Below are 24,946 nucleotides of genomic sequence, written 5' to 3'. Positions count from 1 at the left end.
TGGGAGTTGTAGCTCAACAGCTGGGCACAGGGTGGGAATCTCATACATTGTTGTTTTTAATAACGGATGCATGGACTTTATGCAGGTATATGCTCAGATATGAGTGTAAGATGTATGCTTGTATCTATGTGATATTGTCCCCAAGCAACTGCATAGCTTAAACCTTTCAGCAGTATGTATCTCTCATACCTGGATTTGTTCATTAGGGTAATAGCAGGGTTATTATGGTTTTCATTTTAATGCTTTTACCATTGTGTGTTTGAACGTAATAGCAGGGGTACAATATGCTCACGCTTTTACTTCAGCTTGCTTACCCTTTATAAACCATATTCGGGTACTATTTAAATTGGCTTTACCTGTGATATGGCAACATTGCTTTTTTTTTTTCTTTCTTTATTGCCATTGTTCTTTGTTGCAGATCTTAGCTGCTCCTTCTGGCAATGCCAGCAACGGGGACCTTGCTTAGCAAATGTACTGTAACTAAGTTAAGGAAATAAACAGGGCTCTCAGGAGTGCTTTACTTATAACAACAGATCACTCTGTGGGAAAGGGAGAAGGTCTCTAAGAAGAAAAGGATATTTAGAAATGTCCATACATTTTTTCTTTTTACCCCTGTAATTGATACAATAAAATGTGTTCAATGAAAGAAGGGGTTTGCATGTTAATATCCAGTTAAGAAGCAGCATTTCCACACAGAATGGGATAAAAGCGTAAGGGTTTTTAATCGCCTTTAAGCCCACCACATCCTACTCTGATGCTGATGGAGTAAATGGTGAAATCTGCATGAAGGGTTCCGAGGACACACCCCTCCTGTCAGACCTAAATGTGCAGCAGGCCGAGTGTGTTATTGGCAGCCATAAGAAGATTTGCGCACAAGGGCTCCATCTCCTAATTGCACCTCTAGCAGTGGAGATAATATATCTGGCAGTCTAATTTCCTTAACGCTTTCACTGCCAAACTACCAAAGTGTACTTTTGTGTTAGGTCCTGCTGTTATATCCCCACAGGCTTCCATCACCTATGGATAACATGGTTGCTGCGCAGAGAGCAGCAGTCCCAATCTGTGTTGCCTCTGTCCAAAACATAAAAGGGCTGGAGAACCATTGCAAACTGTTGTCTTACTGACTTTTGGTTAGCTATTTAAATTGCATTATTGCTTTAAAAAACTACAGCCTTGGTTTTGGTTTTACATAAATATCGGAACCCATTCTTATGACAACAATTACCTTGTCACCTAAAATTTTTATTATAATTGCATGTTGAATACAAGCTTAAAACCCCACACTGGCGAGAATTATATGCATCACGGTAATATTTCTTAAATTAATTTTTTTTTTTGCAGATACAGTAGAACAGTCCTAAATCAGTCAAGCATGTAGTGGGAAGTATTACCACTGACTTACTGGTTAACTGTAAATGGTTGATTTAAGTATTCCTTAAATACTGAGCCCTTTGCTGACCTTGTAAATACACTAATCATCTTTTAGCAGACCAAAATAGTATTTTTGGCTTAGACTTCCATTGGATTTTACAAACAATAACAAGAGATTGTACCTTCTTTTAACACTGTACACATCAAGATTGTTGCTTGTGTTATTTGCAGAGTCTTAACTGTTTAGTTGTAAATACATGCTTGTTGTTATGCTATAAGTAACACATATTCATTTTTTTAAACAAAAACTTTAAGCTATTTTTTCTTTAATGCTGGTAAAATATTTATTTATACCAGCAATGTCTGCTAGGTAATATGCCATGTAGTTGCTGAAAGTGGAAATATGTTTTTGTGATTACAATTTAACTGGGTATCATTCTAAAATACAGCTATAATTATTCTAAATTCACCTTATAGATTACAGCCTTGTTCTTTTTAATCAGCACCATATGGTCAAAAGTGTCAGGACTCTTGCCCTTCCAGCATCTAATTACTAAGCCCAGGGAATGAACATGAAATTTGCTCCTATAACCAGGGCTGTGGAGTCGGAGTCGGAGGCAATTTTGGGTACCTGGAGTCGGAGTCGGCAAAAAATGAACCGACTCCTACTAAATTTAAATGGGAATAAAAAAAATAAATAAAGCAAGTTTAAATGTCTCAATTCACAAACAGTCATAATTAATTACTTCTCTGCTATAAGAATAAAGCCCAATGCACGCAGTGCATAAACGAACACGTTGAGTGACCATGAAGCATGCTTTTCATTGACTGTATGCTTCACTAAATGGGACGTAACGCACAGTTAAGGTGCGGCAGCTCCACTGCGTCATGTTCCTCTGTTACAGGGAACATAATGCCCACTGTGAACCTAGCCTAACTCTCACTGATAACTAATTAATTTTTTTTTCAAACAAGTGGCTGGATAGTAATAGCTGGCATAAAAATCAGGAACAGCAACTTTACCAGTTCAAAACAAACCACATTCTTTGGTAGTTTTAATTTAAAATTTAAAAAGAATGTGGTTTGTTTTGAACTGGTAAAGTTGCTGTTCCTGATTTTTATGCCAGCTATTACTATCGAGCTACTTGTTTAAAAAAAATAAATATAAACAAAGCCTTGTTGTTTTCATTGTGTTTCTTTTGCTTTAATTGGGCAATACAGTAGAGTGTTGGCTTCCTAGCCAGTAGTTCTGTGGTTAAATTACATGTATGTCTCCTTCCTTTCCTTCAATGAATGTATAAAATACATTAGCATATTAAAAACAGAGGAGTCGGAAGTATCAGAAACTGAGGAGTTGGAGAATTTATCTACCGACTCCACAGCCCTGCCTATAACAACCTTTTATTTTCTGGTGAGAATTTCTAGTAGATGTTAAAACTATGTTGGTGGGATTTCATTTTTCAAGGCCCAAAAACATCAATGACATTTGGCACTGATGCTAGGCTATCAGGCCTTGCCTTTAGTTGTGATTCCATTTCATCAGATGGGATGTCTTGGGTTAAGGTCAGTCTTCTGTGCGGTGCCAGTCAACCTTTAGTGCTAAATCAGTAAATCCTTTCCCCAAACTGTTGTGTCAAAGTAAGAAGCACTAAGTTGTCAAAAATGTCATTGTAGACTGTTGTGTTAAGGTTTGCTTTTAATGGAACCACAAGCTCCTCTCCTAAATTTTGCTGCTGGAATTATGTGTTTAGGAAAATTATATTCTCCTGGCAACCAAACCCTGCTGCAACCTTTATACCATTCTGGGAACACTTGGTATTGCTAACAGTGATGTTGGTCTTGTGCGGTGACTTTCCCATAAAGAACCCATGCTCCCAGAGCCAGACTGGGATACAAAATAGGCCCATTTCAAATACACAGAGGCCCATTCAGCCCCCACCAGCACAATAAATAGTGACTATTTGTAGATGACTATGGCATCTTACAGCAGCCCCTCTGGCATTTGCCAGAACTCACAGATTGCCAGTCCCAGCCTGCATGCTACCGAGGAATAGTTCATTTGCTGACATGAATTCCAGAGACTGTTTGGAACTCAGCTGTAAGTGTTCCAACTTAGCACATGTAATTTTAGAGGAGCTGTTTTGGCTGCATCTTGTCAAAAATGCATCTGAATACTTTTGCATAGCTGCTAGTTTGACATTAGTCTTAATTTACTATTTCTTAAAAGATTACTAGCCCCCCCCCCCACCCTGTGCAACTTCAACTAATGGGGTCCTTGTAAAGTCACCCCTGCTCCCTCCTGAATCACACAAGACTATCCTTCTCCCCAGTACTGGATTTCCAGAGCAGAGCTGTGCCATGGGGTTGGCATTTGTTGGTGTTACTTCTGTTTCTGAATCTGATTATCAACCAGGATCACTGGATGCTGGGATACAACTGGCCACTACTACTCAAGCTCCTGGCCAGTGAACCGAACGAGCAACCTGTTCTCCAGTTTCCCTGCCCAGCTCAGCCTTTAGAGATCTGATTGGGGGGGGGGGGGGGGTTGGGTTGTCTTCGGGAGTGCTTCTGGTGCATTGGGGAGGGAGGTGGGTACTGTTTAGGGGCATGAACAGTTAAAATAACATGTAGGGGTTTAGTTCTCCTATAACTGGTAGAGATGTAAAAACTTTGTTCTACCATTTAAGTCACTTTTCACTTGTAAGCTATAATTTCAAGTATTTGTTCTCAGAGAACTCTTCTTTGGTTGAGAGCGACAGCAGAGTTAACTGTTCGTTCTCTGTAGAGCATCCAAAATCAGTTGTATAGTCATGTAGAAAAGAAAATGCAGCAATGAAGTTACAATTGTCTAGTCTAAACTGACCTGAAATCCATTCATTAAAGGAGGAGCTCAGTTTGTTTTTGAATGAGAAAAAACATTAAACCGGTGACTTTTTCTCCAGTGTCTCATTAGAATGTTGATTTTTTTTTTTTTTTTTTGTTTCCTGCATTTCATTTTGCTTAAAAATGTGTAATTAGATTGAGAGCAGCGTATGGCTTAAGCCCATGGGGCACTCTGCTATGCAATGTTTTGTCGTGGGGACTTTTAATATGCAAAAGTCACAGCAGCTAAATGCCATAAACCACAAATGCTGGTGCAAATTAGCATGTGTTGGTACCTCTGGCACAAATTTCAGCCCTTGTATGCGGTTCCTTACATGCAAGTCTGTTCCATAATGTATAGCTATAACACAATTTAGAAACCCTGAAGGTATCATATCCTCAAGGCAGATGTACATCTTAGGACTTTTTTTTACATCCATACACTTTTTAGTTGGTTGCAGTTTACCCAAGCAGGCTGGGCTGGTACATTGAACCTAGGTAAATCTGCCTCTGGGATGTGTTTAAAGTGCATGCAGCTTAGTCAAATAATGAACTGCTTGTTTCTGCAGTACAGCATGGGAAATGGCATTACAGGTTCTCATAGCTTTGTGAATAATTGGAGAATAAAGGTGGCCATACACATTAAGATCCAGTTGTCTTGGTGAGGTCGCAAAACAATCAAATTACAACAACAGTTAAAGAAGCTGTTGGAGCGAGGGGCGCATAAATGCGGTCCCCCATCTGAAGGACAAATCAAACCTGCCCAATCTACACCTGGAAAGTTGTCGGCCAGATATCCATCCAGGAGGCCCGTCGGGTCCTTATACATGGGCAGATAAGCTGCCAAATTGGTCTGAAGTTCTTGAATCGCCAGCTCAAAGGGGTTGTTAGTATGATGTTGAGATATCTAGTATAAATAAATTTAAAGCAACTGGACTTGTTTGGTAACAAGTCCAGTTGCTTTAAATTTATTTATACTAGATATACCATGACCTGGATGAATGAAAATCTTCATAGACATATGATGTTGAGAGTAATATTCTGAGACAATCTGCAATTGGTCTTTATTTATTATTATTTGTAGTTATTTAATTATTTCATTTTCAGTTCGGCAGCTATTTGGTTGCTAGGGTCCAAGTTACCTTAGCAACCAGGGAGTGGTTTGGATGAGAGGCTGGTATATGAATAGGAGAGGGCCTGAATAGAAAAGAAAGTTACACAAAGCAACAATAACAATAAACTGCAGACTCACCGAGCAAGTTTTTTGGCTGCCGGGGTCAGTGACCCCCATTTAAAAACTGCAAAGACTTGGAAGAAGAAGGCAAATAATTCAGAAACTATAACAAATAAATAATGAAGACCAATTGAAAAGTTGCTTGGAATTCTATAACATACTAAAAGTTAGCGTGAAGGTGAACCACCCCTTTAAATATGCCCTTGTATGGTCACCTTAAAGGGCACGTATCACCCTGAAATTGCTTCCCTAACATAACACATGAATGCGCATAACAAGCAAGTGCCACAACTAGCATAGGCGGGTGAATCGCATCCACTGCTCCTATGTGCGTGCACATAATGAGCGAACGGGGAATGATAGGTGCCCTTTAAGATCTTTAGCCTGTCGTCAAGAATATCATGTACAGCAGTAGTTACTCTTACTAGTCACGTTAACAAGGAAAAGCAAGGTATGAGAAGCTGAACAGTTTATTCCCTCTCTGATAAGAGTTGGACTTTTCTCGTCTGGTCTCAGAGTGTGGAAGAGCTAACTTGGCTCTTGGTTGATTTTCAGCCTTACTAAAACAAAACTCATTGATGTAAGTGTAGCCTAACTTGGACAATCTACTTTGCAGTTTGCTTTTGAACATCCTCCACCCTATAGTACAGCACCTCCTGGATGTAATGGATAAGTAATAAAAAGTCATAAATTATAAATAGGGTAAATTCCAGCAGATATGGGTGTGCTCACAGAACCTCCATTTTGGGGAAAAAGTGTGCCAAAGTGTACCTTTGTCAAGGTTACATGTCATGTGGACATCCGACTATATAAACACCACCACTCAGAACTGGAGCCAAAATATAAATGTGTTGTCATGGTAACTGGTATAGGCCTAGATGTGAGTATTTGAATGTGTAATAATAATAATTTGTCTCATTCTCTGACTTAAAATTTAGTGCCTGTAGCGCGTGCAGGTTAAACCGGTGCTCCGTTCCGTTTTGTTCCCAAAACCACACTACACTACATTATAAATTGTTTTGAAGCACAAGTAAACACTTTTTAATTGCAACACTCAAAAACTCCTTACTTGCTGTCATTGGGGGGTCTGCCACAGGCAGAGTGCATTTATCCTGTAGAATGGTAAGTGATTGATAAGAGACTGACTATGACTATCACTGCCGTGATTTTCTGTATGAGCACCACAGTGATGAATCTGGTGTGCCATACCCCAAGGGGTATTTTCCACCAGATTTTTTACCAAGTTAAGAAACATCTGAATAAATGCATGTTTTCTGGATGAAATTTAGCTGTTGCCACTCTCGGGTGAATTGCATTCAATTAAATGATAGGACGCACAGTGACATTACGGTTCTTGTCTGCCAATGAAAAATGCGCTTCACTTCTCATGGGTGTAAATCTTCAAGAGTGTGTTTATGTCCAGATGTAGCAGAATCTGCCAACAACACTGAAGACAGGAAGGATGTGCTGGATTGTGCTAAAACATTTGAGGGGTTATTTACAAGTGCTGAGTTTTTTTTTTTGCACTTATTTTTGCACTTATTTACCATGCACAAGTTTGTACCCAGGGTGCAGGTTTTTACACTAGAGAATGGATTACAAAAGCCTGTGCTTTCCCCATAAATTGCCTGAATTTGTTAACAATGTACATAAACAATGCTAGAATACATAATCAGATAAAACTGTATGTCGGACTGTCCAGACTTATAGTATATGGATAAATAGTCCCTGTTTTGTTCAAAGGGGAATGCACAATATCGGAAAACATTTGGACAAAAAATATGCATTTTCCTAATGTCATTGAATATATTGATCTAAGTGAGTGTAGAAGAATCACTTCTTTTTTTTTAATATATACATTGTACAGTTGTATAGCCAAATACCAAGCAGGAAGGGTTTATACAGATACGTTAAATACAAATAAAAAAGGGAAATGAATAACTTGTATTCAAATACTAGTTTTCCTTCTCTATTACTGATAAAAATGCTTTCTTTGGCGACTGAGCCTTGAGGCCTTCGCTCTGCTTCTAATTACATACAAACTGTATTTCATATGTTGTTCACTCAGACTCCCATTTCAGTTTCTAATTGATTTCAGTTGAACATAAAAGGTAAATCCTTTTGGCAAACTTTTGTATTTTAATTATTTTTTTAACCAGGGCTATACAGAATAAAGGGGGGTTGTGGTGAAAGCTTCAGAAGCTGTTGTAGCAGCTAGGACAATTTCAAGAAAGGATCGGTACCCCTCTTTTGTGCGACTGGCTGTCCTGCGTATGCTGTATCAGTGAGAGTAGGGGGTGGGCTGAGCATCGGGGCCTAGGGCAGCACCTGACAGAAATGCAGACCTGGTCAAGCGATGTTAATAGTATTATTTCTAGTGGAAAAGCTTGTGCATTATGGGATTTTCATCATTAAAGGAGATCTAAACTGAAAAAAATTAATTGATGTAATTTTTTTCAGGGGGCTTCTCTTTTGCAAAACATATTTATGTTTTGTTTTTAGTGGTTTCTGAGATCTAAGCAGACTTAAACAGTTTTATACTGCTAGACAGGCTTTAGATCAACAGCTTTCATTTCAGACCTAAATTGCTAAGGGGCAGATTTACCAACTTTGTTACTTTATAACAATTTATAGGGCTTTTTGCCACATAAACCTCTACTACAAATGGCTAGTACAGTGCTCCCCCAGTCTACCACCTCATTCTGAAAAAGGCTAGAATTGATATAATAATTGCTGTAGGTACAAGTGTATTTTGGTGAGTCAGTTGACCCCCTGCCACTTTGTAACTCATCTCTCATCAAGCTGCTAGATAGGCAAGCTTCATGGAGATTTTACTGCCTATGGCCCTTACTTATGGAAGGGTTAATTATTTGGGATCTTGGAAGCATTTACTTTATTAGATAAGAAAGGTGGCTTGATATGATGGTCAAGTGGACGTTACATTTATTAAATGACTGATTACTACAAACTATTTAAGGTTACCCTTCAACTGGAGCTTTATTGTGAGAAGTGTTTGACCTTTTGGATCTAGAAATGATGTAGGTGAGGGCTAAGGTTCATTATTATTCCCACTTTAATCTAAAATGTATGTGAGCACCACTATGCAGGCTGGGGATGTTTTTTTTTTTCCATTAAAAATTATTCTTGAAAAGGCTAATAAAGTCTGTTTCTGAACACTGTAGGCTGATTAATATTATGGGTGGCCATTTATAAGGAATGTTCCACCCACACGTTCTCCCATTTTAAATATCACTTGTCAGTGCCAGTACTGTTCTGTTGCAGCTCATGGAAAACATTTCCCCCAGCATAACAACATTAATGTGACACATCTGTCAAAGTGATTATTTTCAACTGCTATACATTTTGTGTAAGGGCCTATAGGGTTAAATTCAGGGAGGTCCTGGCACTTTTGCTACCTATAACCTTAACCTTAATATATGGTGCTGATTTTAATTTGGGCTAAAATTGAATGCTGTCTGCAAAAGTGGCCCCTTTATTGGAGCTCCCTTTAGATCCTCTTAGGTCTCTGTTATAAATTAAGGGTGTGCGTGTCCTAACGGTCCCTGCCAGAAGCACAGCAGGAGGGGGAGAGCCAATCATGGCCCTGCACTCACAAAAGCAAAGGCAGGTTTAAGTTCCCTATCAGGTCAGCCTAGCTGCTGATTGGTTCCTATCCTACAGTGCCTGTACTGAGAGCCGCTGGCCCCCCTGCACATCCAGAGAATTCAGCCAACAGGAACTGGAAGAGATGGGCGGGGCTAGTGGGGTTTTGGGGGAATTTCTCAATAAATCAGTCTGAAACGCAACTTTTTTAAGGCACAATCCTTTTATATTTAGAGGAGTATAATTCACTGGTACATTCTTAATTTTTATATGAAATGTCTCCTTTAAGGAAGGAAGTGTCTTGTACTCGTCCGAAGGTATGACAAGTTCCTGTGCATAGTTAATATAGTGGGAGGGAAGATATGACTCTTGCAATTTGCATTCCACCTGATACCCAAGATGGATGCGTTGGGGAGCCTGAGAGCAGAAGATGCCATTAAAGAGATTGTGCCCTAAGGGAACCTGCCCTCTAGTGTAGTTGGGGTGCAGGGAGCTAAAGGTTTTATTTAGAGGTATTCATTATATACCTGATGGCTGTAAGGACAGCTTAGCAACAGAGGTACATGGATCCAGCGAGGACTGGTACCATAAACATAGCTTTCCTAGGTAATACCTTGCCTAAAGAGAAGGTACGCTCAGCCAGAAAGGGACTTGCATGCTAGCTTTACTTCCTGAGAGAAAATGTAGACCAATAGCAGGTATTTTTCTACTGGTGAACATGTACTTTATTAAGTCCCATCTCTACATGGTACCTTATTTCTTCAGGCACAGCATTCAAATTGTAGTGCAACAACCCCATCCCTTCCTCCAATCACCGTGACAAGAGCCCAGCTGAGAGAGTGAGAGTCACAGATGTAACTGTCTCTTGCCTGGCTGCAGCCAGAAATGTGATTTGGGCCAAAAAGAGTTAAATGTATACATAGAATCTCTCATAAATAGAATTCTCTCTATATCATATCTTGCTTGGGGGAAAAAGTCATGCATCTAATTAAGGTATTCTTTCATAATACCTGATTTGACTCACAATGCGTTTTCTTATTAACATTGTTACCCGATGCATCGAATTGAATAAGACTGCTGTACATGTTTTTGTTCAGTACACCTCGTGTTTTATTCCTTTTTATACCTTTTGTGGTGCTCACAGGGACAACTTGCTACCTCTTCCCATTGAAAACAAATGGAAAAGCTCTTCCATCAACAGTTATGACCAGCAAGCACCATTTGGGAACACCAAAGCACGTCTGCCTTAGTCCAAGCATTTCTCTTCCTTTTGAGCAGGGTGTTTCTAACTATATCAGTTCCCTTAATGTACACAGTGGCGGGTAAAATGCCCTATTAGCATAACATCTCAAATAGACAACCCTAGACACCCCTGCCATGTAGTGGCATATGCTACAGGTTCATTCATTTATTCTTGTTTACTGGACAACTATAACCACTGAAATCTGCTCTACCCTACGTAAAGGCTGCTGCCACAGGGGTTAAGGATTAATGTGAACTGCAAGTAGAGAACATGCAAAATAAACAGGGACATCCGTAAGACAGTTTATGTCCCAAAGCTTCTGTACAGGAAAATTGAAAGCATTAATATAAACTCAGACCAAAACTGGGGTTTAGTTGGCTTTTAAATAGTGTTGTAGTAGTGTTGGTTTTACCTTTATTGTAGTAGTAGTGTTATTAGTAGTAGACCTTTCAAATCCTGCTTACAATGTTGCTGTTTCTGTTTGGCAGCTACATTCAAGTACATTGTATCACTGATCTTGCTACACCATTGCAGTTGCAAATCATCCAGAATCATAAAGCATTCTGAAATATTGCAGATTTTAAGCATCCCAGAGAGTCTTTTGATGTTAAAGATTTTTTTAACATTTCTTTAAATTTTGATTAATCTGTAAAAAAATAAATAAATAAAAAAAAAACCTCTAATTTTGATAAAGTAAAAATGAGATTCTAAATGTTGCTAAAATCTTCATCATTGTAGTGATATGGGGGGGGGGTGGTAATATCCCTTCCCAATTGAACAGCATTTAACCTGGGGATCTGGTAATAATTTGACTTTTTCCGTGTTGCCAAAATGCTTAATTTGCCAATAGCGGCAGTATGTAGAAAAGTTAGCATAACACTTGTAAAATGTCGATTTGTGCTGTTTATTAAACAAATGCATTATTTGAATTACTGTCATCTGAATAAAATGTATATGTTTGTTTTTATTTAAAGAATATACAGTTGGTGATGGACCCAGACTTTTATTGTATATACAGTATTAGTAATGAGCGAAACTGTGAAAATTCGCAAAATGCATTGAAGTCAGTGGGCTTTTTTCACGGCTATCATTCACATTTGTTTTTGCAGTCATTGGAGTCTGCAAATGAAACCTTATGAAACGCTAAGGGGCTGATTTACTAATCCACGAATCCGAATCCGAATGGGAAAAATTTGGATTGGAAACAAACATTTTGCGACTTTTTCGTATTATTTGCGATTTTTCTGTCGCCGTTACGACGTTTTCGTAAATTGTCGCGACTTTTTCGTAGCCGTTACGATTTGCTCGTATATTGTTGTGACTTTTTTGTATTGAGCGGCGGGCAAAACTTTCAGACTGCATGATTTTGGAAGCCTCCCATAGGACTCAATGGCACTCTGCAGCTCCAACCTGGCCCAAGAAAAGTCTCCCATAGGGCTCAATGGTACTCTGCAGCTCCAACCCGGCCCAAGGAAAGTCTCCCATAGGGCTCAATGGCACTCTGCAGCTCCAACCTGGCCCAAGGAAAGCCTCCCATAGGGCTCAATGGCACTCTGCAGCTCCAACCTGGCCCAAGGAAAGTCTCCCATAGGGCTCAATGGCACTCTGCAGCTCCAACCTGGCCCAAGGAAAGCCTCCCATAGGGCTCAATGGCACTCTGCAGCTCCAACCTGGCCCAAGGAAAGTCTCCCATAGGGCTCAATGGCACTCTGCAGCTCCAACCTGGCCCAAGAAAAGTCACGATACTGAAGCTTGAATGAATCCGAAACTTTTGTATTCGGCGCAAAGGCTATGAAAAAGTCGCGACAATTCGCGCAAGTCGTAACGCTACAAAAAAGTCGCGACAATTTACGAAAAAGTCGTAACGGCTAAGAAAAAGTCGCGACAATTTACGAAAAAATCGCAAAATACCGATCATTACGATAAAACTGCATTCGGGCGCCCCTAAGTATGTATGTATACACACACGTGTTTCATGTGTTTTCTTTTTGCCCTGTGTGCAAACTAGTTTTAGTGTGCTACGCACACTGCACTTTTCATTTTTTAAAGACTAACCCCTATATTTAATAAAATACAATTTAGTGAAATGATGGGGTTAATGTAAGGCACTAAGTTTGCCCAGGAGCAGTAACCATAACAACCAATAAGATGCTTGCTTTTAAACTGGTAACTGGTAAATTCTACCTGCTGACTGGTTGCTATGGGTTACTGCTCTTTAGTGCCTTATATTACATAACTCCATAATTTTACTAAATTGTTATTTATTGCATTCCTTGTACAGGTATGGGACCTGGGGTTTTCTGGATAAGGAATCTTCCAATAATTTGGATCTCCATACCTTAAGGGGCACATTTACTAATCCACGAATCGGAATGGGAAAAATTCGGATTGGAAACGAACGTTTTGCGACTTTTTCGTATTTTTTGCGATTTTTTTCGTCGCCATTACGACTTTTTCGTAGCCGTTACGACTTGCGCGAATTGTCACGACTTTTTCGTAGCCGTTACGACTTGCGCGAATTGTCACAACTTTTTCGTAGCCGTTACAATTTGCTCGTATATTGTCGCGACTTTTTCGTATTGATCGCTCGGAAACGGCGGACAAACCTTTCAGACTTTGCATGATTTTGGAAGCCTCCCATAGGACTCAATGGCACTCTGCAGCTCCAACCTGGCCCAAGGACAGTCTCCCATAGGGCTCAATGGCACTCTGCAGCTCCAACCCTGCCCAAGGAAAGTCTCCCATAGGGCCCAATGGCACTCTGCAGCTCCAACCTGGCCCAAGGACAGTCTCCCATAGGGCTCAATGGCACTCTGCAGCTCCAACCTGGCCCAAGGAAAGTCTCCCATAGGGCTCAATGGCACTCTGCAGCTCCAACCTGGCCCAAGGAAAGCCTCCCATAGGGCTCAATGGCACTCTGCAGCTCCAACCTGGCCCAAGGAAAGCCTCCCATAGGACTCAATGGCACTCTGCAGCTCCAACCTGGCCCAAGGAAAGTCTCCCATAGGGCTCAATGGCACTCTGCAGCTCCAACCTGGCCCAAGGAAAGTCTCCCATAGGGCTCAATGGCACTCTGCAGCTCCAACCTGGCCCAAGGAGAATCTCCCATAGGGCTCAATGGCACTCTGCAGCTCCAACCTGGCCCAAGGAAAGTCTCCCATAGGGCTCAATGGCACTCTGCAGCTCCAACCTGGCCCAAGGAAAGTCACGATACTGAAGCTTGAATGAATTCGAAACTTTCGTACTCGGCATGACGGCTACAAAAAAGTTGCGACAATTTGCGCAAGTCATAACGCTACGAAAAAGTCGCAACAATTTACGAAAAAGTCGTAACTGCTACGAAAAAGTCACGACAATTTACGAAAAAAAACGCAAAATACCGATCATTACTAAAAAAATGCATTCGGGCGCTTTTCGGACGTTCGTGGATTAGTAAATGTGCCCCTAAGTCTGCCAGAAATCATTTAAATATTGAATAAACCCAATAGGATTGTTTTGCTTCCAATAAGGGGTAATTATATCTTAGTTGGGATCAAGTACAAGGTACAGTTTTATTATTACAGAGAGAAAGAGAATCATTTTTAAAAATGTGAAGTATTTGCTTATAATGGAGTCTATAGGAGATGGACTTTCTGTAATTTCCGGATAAAAGATCCCATACCTGCAAATGTATTGCTTTTTCAGTTATGAATCGTAAAATGGGACAATAGGATTAGTGAAAGTGTGATTTTGATCACCAGTCTCACTGTAATAATATAAATAGCATTGAAATAGTTTTATTGTATATAAGTGATTTTATTGCTGTCTGTTTTCATACCTCCCAACTGTCCCGATTTTCGCAGGATAGTCATGATTTTAACAGCTCAGTCCTGGATGCATAATGCAAAGTCCCTCATTTTTATTTCATCTCCTGCACAGATTCCAAATAAGGCACAAAGTTTCTCAAACTTAATTAGACAAGTAGCTTTTGGCAGAGTCCAGAATACTCAACACCTGCACTTGAGATACAATTGTAACTAATAAGATAAACAGGTCTCTGGGGGGAATTAAGACATAAAGGGTAATGTCACTTTTTTCAGCAAAAGTATAATAATGCATAAAACAAGTCTCCAAAACCTGCAGAAATGTGTTCAAACTTTAAATGACCAGACAAATTTTGTTAAATGGGAGTGGTATTTAAGGGGCATGGTTGCAAAAATTGCCATGATCAAAAATTTCCACCTCTCTCCACTCGGTATTTCTTTTTGTCCCTCTTTCCATTTTTTTTAAATATTGGGAGCTATTTGTTTTTTGTCTGTGAAAGTTCAAATCAAACTGTTCAGAAGATCCCTGGTTGTATGTATTTTGGGTGTTTATCTTAGCGGTGCATATAATGCATGCTCCTCTGAGCATTCATTTAGTAAAACTTTAGTTAGACATATTTGCCTGTTTTTATTTAGTCAGAATGGGTACTTTCTAAAACTATGTATTTTTATGGGTTAATCGTACTTTTAGTGTCTCGCATGACATGCAGAGCATAGGCAAGTGTGTATTAAGTTTGCAACAGATTATGGGGCACATTTACTTATCCACGAACGCTCTGAGCATTTGTTCGATCGGTCCAATTATATTTTCCGCGACTTTTTTGTACCTTGCACAACTTTTTCGACACTTGCATGACTTTTTCAGGCGCTTTTGCGACTTTTTGCAACGCTTGCGTGACTTTTTCATATTGTTAGTGCGAAAAAATCGGATCGGTTTTGCCGCTGTTTACAATCCTTCGGTATGAAAATTTTGTGACTTTCGGATCGCCAATACAATATTATCATGACTAATACGATTTTTTTGTAAGCATTTTCGTGATATTTGCAATCTTCAGAAATTTTCGTTTCCAATCCGAATTTTTCCCTTTCGGGATTCGAACTCATGTTTTGATAAATCTGCCCCTAAGTGTCAGCCATGAAAATTTGTATGTGCTGTTTTATTTTAGGGTCTTTATATGCCACATACTTTGATCAATAATTTCCATATTTTGCACCAACCATTCTGAATAACTCTGACATTCATATTTATGATCTTTGTACCTAATGATATCGGAGATAAAATGCAGTAAAGTGCAAGCTTTAAGGTGATTTTTAGAGATTTCTTAAAAAAAATTCAGTTGGCATGGAAGGGCATATTTATCAGTTTGATTTTAGTACAAAGTATATTTTTCATGTTACTTATGCTATTGGCATTTTTGTTCTTGGAATCTGAAGTATGCTGATTTGTGCCGCAGTGCTTTGCAAATCTGGTAGTGTACTGCTGGGGTGCTTTGATCTATACAAGTTAGGACTAGCATGGGGTTGTATTTTAGCATATATAATAAAACTGGCTTTCTACATGGATTCCTGTATTTAAAAAAAAAAATATAAAAATGTGATTTTTAATTTTTCGATATTTATGGTAATATATATTGTTGTTAGGGATGTAGTGACTGATTTAAAAAAATATATATATATGGTGTCCTGAAAAAAGTATTCTACTGGTTTCCTAGGTAAACTATTTGTTTCCCCCAGAAGAAATAGCCTAAAGAGAGCACACAAAGGGTTAAAATGGTGGGAACTATGTGAAAATGAAAAAAAATTGCAAAATTGACTGGTGCTTAAAGATTTAATTTAATTAGAAAGTTGCTTAGAACTGCATTTTGTTTCATTTATGCAAACATTTTTTCCCAATAATTATTATTCAGATTTTCATGGTTTTAGACTTTTTTTGAAACCACAACTATACTCATTCCCACAATTGCCAGACATTTATTAAAAGATCCGAATTAAAAAAAACATGAATGGGGAAAAAAAGGCAAAACACACATTTTTCAAAAAACCTCTAAAACCATGAAGCAAAGAAACCTCTGCTAATAACTTCTACATGATCTTGACTGGCTTTAGAGGGCTTACTTTTACATTTGTCTCGGTTTTGTTGCATAATAAATCGCCTTAGGGCCAAATGATCTAACTAAAATGGCAGGTATATAGGCCATCGGACCTAGGACCCATACCTGTCATGGGTGCCCATACACGGGCAGATAAGCTGCCGAATTGGACTGAAGGACACAAATCTGCTGGTGAAATCTGCCCGTGTATGGCCACCTTTACAATTGGAGCTGCATTATTTCCTGTCAGCTGATCTCTGAGGGAGCACACAGCCCATCATTAAATGGCGGCTCAAGGGAAGAGATGTAAAAGGGCAATATTTACTGAGATATTTCAGAACTAGTAAAGAAAAGCTGCAAAGGCAGATATCTAAAAACACTTAAAAGTGATACTGACACAAAAAAAATACTTTTCAAAATATTACTGTATTTTAAAAGTAACCTATGTTTATTATTTTTCCGCTGCACAAATATGGCAGCCCCCTGACAGAGGAACATGAGGGATCAGATAGATTATTTTAAAGAATCATGAAGAACTTTTATGGCAAAATTATAACACCCCTGTAAAGGCAATTTTATAATATCCAAAAAGCAGTTTAACTTTAGGTATCTCTTTTAAAAGATAGGGATAGTTAGGCAAATATTTGTTTTTATAAGGCTTCAGCTATTCACTCTCAGATGGTTTTCAAGGTTACAGGCACTTTACACAGAAGTACAGTAGTGATCCAAAAATTACACCCCCCCCCCCCTTTTTTTTTTTTAACTTCAAATCTAAGACAAACATTGCATTGCAAAAATGTTGCAACTTAAAGGGATTCTGTCATGATTTTATGGTTTACTTTTTATTTCCAAATTACACTGTTTTAACATTTTAAATGATAGAATGAATTATTTATGTATTCTTGAACCAACAAATGTATTTTGGTAGCTGTAATATTGGTGTGTAGGCACCATCTCAGTGCATTGTGCCTGAGTCTGAGCTTTCAGAAGGAGCCAGCGCTACACATTAGAACTGCTTTCAGGTAACCTATTGTTTCTCCTACTCCTATGTAACTGGAGGAGTCCCAAGCCGGACTTGGATTTCTTACTATTGAGTGCTATTCTGATACCTACTGGGAGCTGCTATCTTGCTCCCTTCCCATTGTTGGCTGATCGGCTGCTGGGGGGGGGGGGGGCGGGGTTGGGGGGTGGTATCACTCCAACTTGCAGCACAGCAGTAAAGTGTGACTGAAGTTATAAGAACACAGGTCACATGGCTGTGGCACCCTGGTTAGGTCCTGGTACACATGTAGCTAAAATGTCGATAGATGTACATGATACATATAACCTGTAACTGTCCCCTGCGCTACAACCTGTTGCGAAATTTATTACTTACCATGACTGGTCTGGGACAGTAACCTGGCTTTGTGGCCTGGGGCAAACACTCTCTGATTTGTAAGGAAATTACATTTTTTTAATTTGTTGTCTTCAAATATAAATGTATACATTATTGAACAATTTGTATTAAATACATATACCTTTTAAATGGTTTCAGTAAGAAGTTTTCAATCAAACCGAATCTTACAATGGAAACATCCTGCATAGATATAAGCACATACATGAGAGTCTCTTTCCATTATATTTTTTTCTGTCTGCTCTCTTTTACATAAGTTGACACAAAAGCCAATGTTTTCATTTACTTTAAACATGTAGGTATTAAGAAATTTCTCGGTACCATGGAAACAATATTTGTGTCATATACATTATTCATTGGTTCCTATGGAAACAAAAGTGATAAGTGGTCAGTTGCTTTCAGGTTTAGCAGAGCCTTACATATAATCAAATTCATATAAGAGAAAAACAGGCTTTTGTTATGAGGGCCGTAGATTGAATTGTAGCTTTACCTGCTGTTCGCTAGAGCTTAATTTTAGTACTTATGTATTTAAGTTGGGAGTCTAAAGAAATTGCGGTTCACTAAAGTGTTAGGAGAAAAAATGCCCAAACGCATGGCCAATTTCTGTGTGAACAAAAGGAGAGTTCTTGGCATCCTCAGGTTCCGAGCAATAAGAGAGGAATATAAGCACCCCGCTTGCTCTTTAAGTCTTACATTTATTGAAATGGCATTATTCTAGCAAAATGATAATATATTATCTGTTTGTGGTAAATAAATTGTGCGCACAGATGAGATATCTAAGATAATTCATTTTAGGAAAAATAGGCAAAGCTCCTCAATCAATAAGAAAAAATGGACAAAAATAAAAAATAATTGGTGAACTTTGTATAAAATACTTGCGAAAAAAAGCTTTAGTTCCTAGTTGTTGCTCTGTGCTGCAACCAAATACAATTGTAGAAATCCAAAAAATAGGAAAAAAGCTTCAGCAGGTTTACTGCAAACCATTTATTGTGGTTACCACTACCCACAATAAATGTTTTGCAGTAAACCTGCTGAAGCTTTTTTCCTATTTTTTGGATTTCTAAGAAAAAATGGACTACCTCCGAATGTAACACATGTTGCGTTGTTTAGTACTCGCAAAGCAAATACATTCATGTAGCTGTACATTTTCAAGGGTGTGGAAGCAATGGGGGGGGGGGGGGGGGGAATGGTACATTGATTCAAAGATAAAGGGATAGGAGTGTCAGATTTATTGTTTTGTGGCAGACCTTTTAGAAATTATTCTTTATATCCATACGCATAATGTGTTAGGCTGATTATTAAGCGGTCTACTAGTCTGCATCTGGTTTGTCACAAGAGGGGGCCTATTTATTTAGATGTGTAACAATAGTGGAGTTAAATCACACACATTACAACTTCAACACCATACTACACCATGTAAAATCATGCGTATATATAAAACTGTCCTTGATTTAATGAGTCACCTCAGGCAGTGTTTAGAACTGCTGCCTCATAATACCCATTGCTGCATTGATCTGAGTTAGGCTGCGGCTTGTGTGCGCCCCCTACAGCCTAACAACCAGCAGTACAGAATGCCAGAGCCAAGGGGGAGCAGTTAAAAGCTACACTGCTCATTTAAAGGGAAAATGTTCCACTTGTGCGAGAGTAATGGTAAGGTGTATGTGTATATATAATATATGTGTGTGTATAATGATGAAATCCAGCTGAAAAGCATCATGTAATAAAAAGTAAATTAAAAAAGTGTTCTCTTTGTGTCTGTCCGGTGTCACAATTTTCAGCTGAGAGTGAAACTTACATGTGCTAACAAAAGGCATAAGCTGTATTCATATCATTCCCAGGGTCAGGGCGCGATAAATCCAACATCATTTGTCATTAGGCATTACAACATTTAAGATTTCAAGTGCTTCATTACATTGTGATGCAGCCTAAATCTTTACATGAGTCCTTGAAGCCATAGCGCCCTGAATATCAGAAGCACCGTGTCACAGAATTGTATGATTGGTCAAAAGTCATTTTCTGAGCTGTAGTTGCTGATCTGGCTGTTTCATATCCGCATTCAGATTAAGCTAGGGAAAGAGTGGGTTACAGAGCATCTTACTATCCAATGCTATAGATCTACTTTGCAATTTGTGCTGGTAAGTGAAATATGTTTTTTATTTTATTTTTAAGATTTGTGGCCTTCAGTGTTTTGTATTAAATTAGCCCTCTGTAGAATGTTTGTATTTTTTTTTTTTTTAACTCTTTTCTTATTGTGATCACCCTTATATTTATCAAGAAATTGCATGTTACATATCTGTATGAAATAGAAAAAAGATTTGCAATCTTAAACAGCATTTGTCTGGTTTTTACATTTGTGAGATTTTAAATGTTTATGTTTAAACTTTATATGATTAAACAGGGTGGGAGGGAGAGATTGGGTGCGGCTGAGCATACCTTTTTCGGTCATGAGTGAATCAGAGAGTATGTAACGAACCTTGTCTGTATAACCATGCATTCCATACTTTTTAGAATTTGCGTAAATTGTTATTAAGTAGAAGAATACGTTTTTCCATCTTTAATGTCTACCACAACTTCAGGGCATCTGGTTGTTATACATAGGTGTATGAAAAATCTGTGTGTGAGCTGGTAGTAAAATGGTTTTAGCAAGCAAGTAAACTATGGGAGCAGAATTTATTGGCCACAGCAGAAAACTAGGATGGCCAATGACCTGCCTTGTGATCTTCAAGGACGTGAGGTGCCAACATATGAATTGTCCCTAATAGACCTTTATAGATCCAGCAAATGTTCTGTTTGTATAGAGAATGCAAAAGCCTACTATAGCCTGTCTATTAAGGTATGTTTCCTGCAGCTGATTGTATCACATCTACTTGGTCTTACACCCAATTGGCATACATTTTAAAACTGTTGAAAAACTGTGAACATATTAAAATACAAGACAACTTTAAGAGGAAAAAGTTAGGCAAACAAAAGTGGAGCAGCAGCACTTATTGCTGCATTTATACAGCATTGCTGAAGCTAACACATCTTTTTATTTCAGGCTTGTATACACATATACATGTGTACTGTGGTGTCAGTGTTACAGATGTTTGGTGTTGCAATGATTCTTCAGTTTATGATCAATAATTAGGTGTATTTTTGGTAGTACATTTTGTTACAACTGTAAAGATACCAAGTGAGGTTGTATCATAGTGCCAATGTTTTTAAATGTATAAACATGTTTATTAAGCTCCTTTTTTCCCTGTGTTTTATAGGGTTCGAGAGCATTTTAGAAGGGCTGTATGGACCAGGATTACGTAGAGACCTCAGTTTGTTTGATGGTAAAAATATATTCGTATTCTACGATGACTATAATAAGATTAATATGAAGTAGCAAAGTTAGGATTGTATGTGTGTATAGGTGTTTGGCTCTGTGATATCTGCTGTTGGTGTCTGTCAAACAGCTGAATGAAGTCACTAGAACAAACTAATTGTCTCTCATCCTAAGCATAAACCTAATACATCTGGAGGCCAATTACCTTGAATGATTTTAAAACAAAAGCAAGGCAAATAAATTACCTTTGTTGCACAGTATTCTGACCAAAACTGTGAAGATATATGTTGAAAATATTTTTTTTTTATATTTTCTTCCATGGCATCATAGAGGTAAAAGGTCCCTCTCTTGAGTCAGAACATGGGGCACTGGAAACAAAAAACTCCCTTGCATCCCTTATATGTTGGTCATACTATCTGATCTCCAATTCCAAATCATGGTAGAAAATTCTGAACTAGCCAAATAAACTGTTGCAGAGACTGCACCAGTCTAAACCAGATGCATCAAAAATATTATCCATAATCATTCATTTTATGTCAAACAAGCTTTAGCAGCCTGAAGGGCCTGGCAAGATGGTTCAAGCGAGTGAGGGGCACTTTTATAATCCACATACTCTGTTTCATCTAAAAGAAGATGCCTACATGTCTTTATATCGGTAAATAAAAATCCAGTTTATGGCCTCTAGCATAAGTCAAACTGACTGGGCTTATGCCAAAAAGCGTTGTTTATATTTTTCCCCTATCAATCCCATTACTACCATACCTTCCCTGTCTCTTGGATGTTATATATTTTTCTCATTTACTGTGGGAAAACATTAAAAAAAAGTAGTTAAGAAAATTCTAGCTCTTACAAAATATAAATAATTGTTGAGTTTTTATTTAATAATAATGATTTTTTTTTTTAAATTTCTTTTAAATTTCTTTTAGACTGTGAACCAGAAGAACTGGTTGATTGGTGTGCGGACGATAGATGTTCATTATGTAGCCTTCGAAAAGATTCAGTTGTCGTAAGTGTCTATTACTAGAAGTTGGGTTGCATAAATATACACATACATACATACATACATATATACATGCACATTAATAGTTAGGCTGCAGCATCCCCTTAATCACTTAGGATTCATTGTCCTCCTCTTATCCACTCGGACCCATCACTCACAAATTGACTGTTGGCTATGGAGCATGCTCAGTCCTTGTCAACTCAGGGTACCAAACATGCCCTCCAGTCTAGTAGCCAATGAAGAGTTGGCATTGCTGGTTTCCATAGAAACTCTGCTCTAGCTGTGCACTGCACTGGAGAAACATGTATTTTCTCCTAACCTCCTGTCCTGATTATTAATTATTATGAAAAGAAATATTTTATGTAAGCTTCATCTCATAGAAATATGTTGCCCTGCACAGATCTCTTCCTTTCAGCTACATAAACTATTTTAGCTAATGGGGAGGAGCTGAACTGTGCGGGGCAGTGTCTGTAACAGCGACCCTCTGGCATCCAGCTCAACAGAGACACTGGAAAAAGCATGATATTATTACTGTAAAACTTCTAATACATCATCAAAACAATCAATGGAAATATCAAAAGTGCTCTGAAAATCACTCTATGCAGTTATATGGTATGATATGGGACCCGTTATCCAGAAAATTCCCAAATTAAGGAAAGGCCATCTCCAATAGACTCCATTTTAAATCAAATAATTCACATTTTTAAATATTATCTTTTTCTCTGTAATAATAAGGCAATACCTGGTATTTGATCCTAAGATATAATGAATCCTTATTGTAAGCAAAACAATGCTATTGCATTTAGTTACTATTTAAATAATGTTTTAGTAGACTTAAGGTACCGAGCATTCTGGACAATGGGTTCCATACCTGTATATTAATTTATGAAGTGGTTAGACCCTCCCTTTACATTTTGATATAAAAATCTGTAGCCTAATTGTTTCAGTCCAGAAATTACCTATGTAGTCAGTGAAACCAAATTATTTTATACCAGTTTAATGCTAAGCAAAAATGTGATGGCACCCAAACTGTTCCAAATGTACCAATAAAGGCGTTGCAGTTACCAGTTTTCCTCTTAATGTAGGTCCATAAAGTTGTATCATTCACTTTTGCCTGCAAGTATCTTTTGAGTTTTTTATTAATGTATACAGTATGTAATTTCTAATTTTCCTTTTTTTTTTTCTTTAAATAAGGATTGCACACAATCAGTTGGGTCAGCACAGTCCACTCCAACAGAAGAACTGATATCTCAGGGCCAGTTCAGTGAAGAGAAAGTTGAATGCCAAGCAGAGGATTACTTAAATGCACTCTTTCAAAAGAAAGGTAGACATGACATTTCCTTAAAGAAATGGGCAATATGTGTGGTTCAGAAGGATGTTCGGCAATCATAGATCATTATTAAAAGCAGCAGGGGCGGGCGAAGCCAACCAGGTACCCTAGGCAACCTGGACATCCGCCTCACCACTGCCACCCCACATGTGTGCACAAGCGAGAGAAGAAGAGCGTGCATACGCAATAACAGCACAATGGGGCAGCGGGATGCTGTGCAATGACAAGCAGCGTGGGCAAGAAAGCGTTGACCAGGGGTAGGTAGGCGCGGTACCTGCTTGGGCCCGCCCAGTGTTGAGCCCTAGGCAGGTGCCTCTTCTTCCTGCCCCTAGTTCCGGCTCTGAAAAGCAGGTGGCACTAAGGATGGCATTTGGAACTGTTATCAACTGTTTTTTATGTGAAATTTACTTGTGTACATTCATGCAAATAAAAACAGAGAGAAAGGTATATAGCATTTAGCAGCATTATGCTAGTTGTTTTATGCAAATATTAATTGATAATGTAAGCATTTGGTGGACCTGTAGAACAAATTTTATATAGTTTTATAGTTGACAAGCTTCAAAAGCTGCATTGCTTGTTAAGAACACTATGGGGCATATTTATTATAGTGTGTAAGCCAACATCACCGGTAATATTGCCCCTAGCAACCAATCAGCATTCAAATTTGAATGGTCACCTTTAAGGTGGCCATACAAGGGTAGATTTAAGTTAACGAGTCCTTTAGACCAATTCAGCAGCTTTCCTGCACATGTATATAGCCGAAAATCAGTCAGGTGTTAATCGGGCAGGTTTGATTTACCTGTCAGATCGGGAATCACATTGGCTTATTGATGCAGCCTGCAGTCCGACGGCCCCTATGACCATCTTTTGTAATTTGATCATTAGCCCAATTAGCCCAATATCGCTCACCTTAGATGGGCATCTCGGAAAAAATCTAAAAGATCTTAACGTTTATGGGTACCTTTAGAAAACAAAGGCAAAGTTCTGATTGGTTGCTTCTGGCAACTTTAATAAATATGCCATTTAGAACGGTGATGTCTGTGGCTGCCATTTACACTTACCGTCTGTCCAAAGAAATCTCTGTGGATTTACAGCAGAGCACTGTCTGCTTTACTGTTATTTATCCAGAAAACACTACATTAGGTGCCTCAATCTCTCTGGAAGCTACTGCTACTAACAGCTTGGAGGGGTTTGGCATATTCTAAATATCCTACTAGGTTGGAAGCCTGACAAAAATATTTAAAAGTTTCAAATGTGGTCAGATACAAAAAATTAATTACAAGTGCTGTTAGACTTCTGTAAAATTATATAGAAATGGCGGCTGCTAGAGATGTAAAAGAGAGCAGGTATTGATACTTAATATCTATTGCCATTGCTCACTGACTAGACCTTTTGTGTATGAGGTAATGAGGTTATTCTAGGTTATGAAATTTCAGACACTCATTGTACTGTATATATTATTACAGGTATGGAATCTGTTATACAGAAACCCATTATTCGAAAAGTTTCAAATTATGGGATGGCCATCTCCCATAGACTCCATTTTAATCAAATAATTCAAATTCTTAAAAAATGATTTCCTTCTCTGTAATAATAAAACAGTATCTTATACTTGATCCCAACTAAAATATTATATGTTCATTGGAGGCAAAACAATCCTATTGGGTTAAATAAATGTTTAAATGATACTTAAGTAAAATTAAGGTA

The 24,946-nt window shown here is 38.4% G+C and overlaps 1 protein-coding gene across 2 annotated transcripts in view; it reads left to right on the top strand.

Annotated features, from left to right (window-relative positions):
• Positions 1–24,946, top strand: part of lcorl (ligand dependent nuclear receptor corepressor like) — a 59,852-nt gene that overhangs the window by 1,728 nt on the left and 33,178 nt on the right. For both annotated transcript variants that reach the window (XM_002940932.5, XM_012955714.3), the window contains exons 2-4: positions 20,851–20,916; positions 21,836–21,915; positions 23,104–23,233. In XM_002940932.5, coding sequence (XP_002940978.2) covers positions 20,851–20,916; positions 21,836–21,915; positions 23,104–23,233 — 276 coding nt within the window. The remainder of the gene's footprint in view (positions 1–20,850; positions 20,917–21,835; positions 21,916–23,103; positions 23,234–24,946) is intronic.

This window comes from Xenopus tropicalis, chromosome 1, assembly GCF_000004195.4.
Source record: "Xenopus tropicalis strain Nigerian chromosome 1, UCB_Xtro_10.0, whole genome shotgun sequence".
Taxonomy (NCBI): Eukaryota; Metazoa; Chordata; class Amphibia; order Anura; family Pipidae; genus Xenopus; species Xenopus tropicalis.
This window is presented reverse-complemented; position numbering and strand designations above follow the sequence as displayed.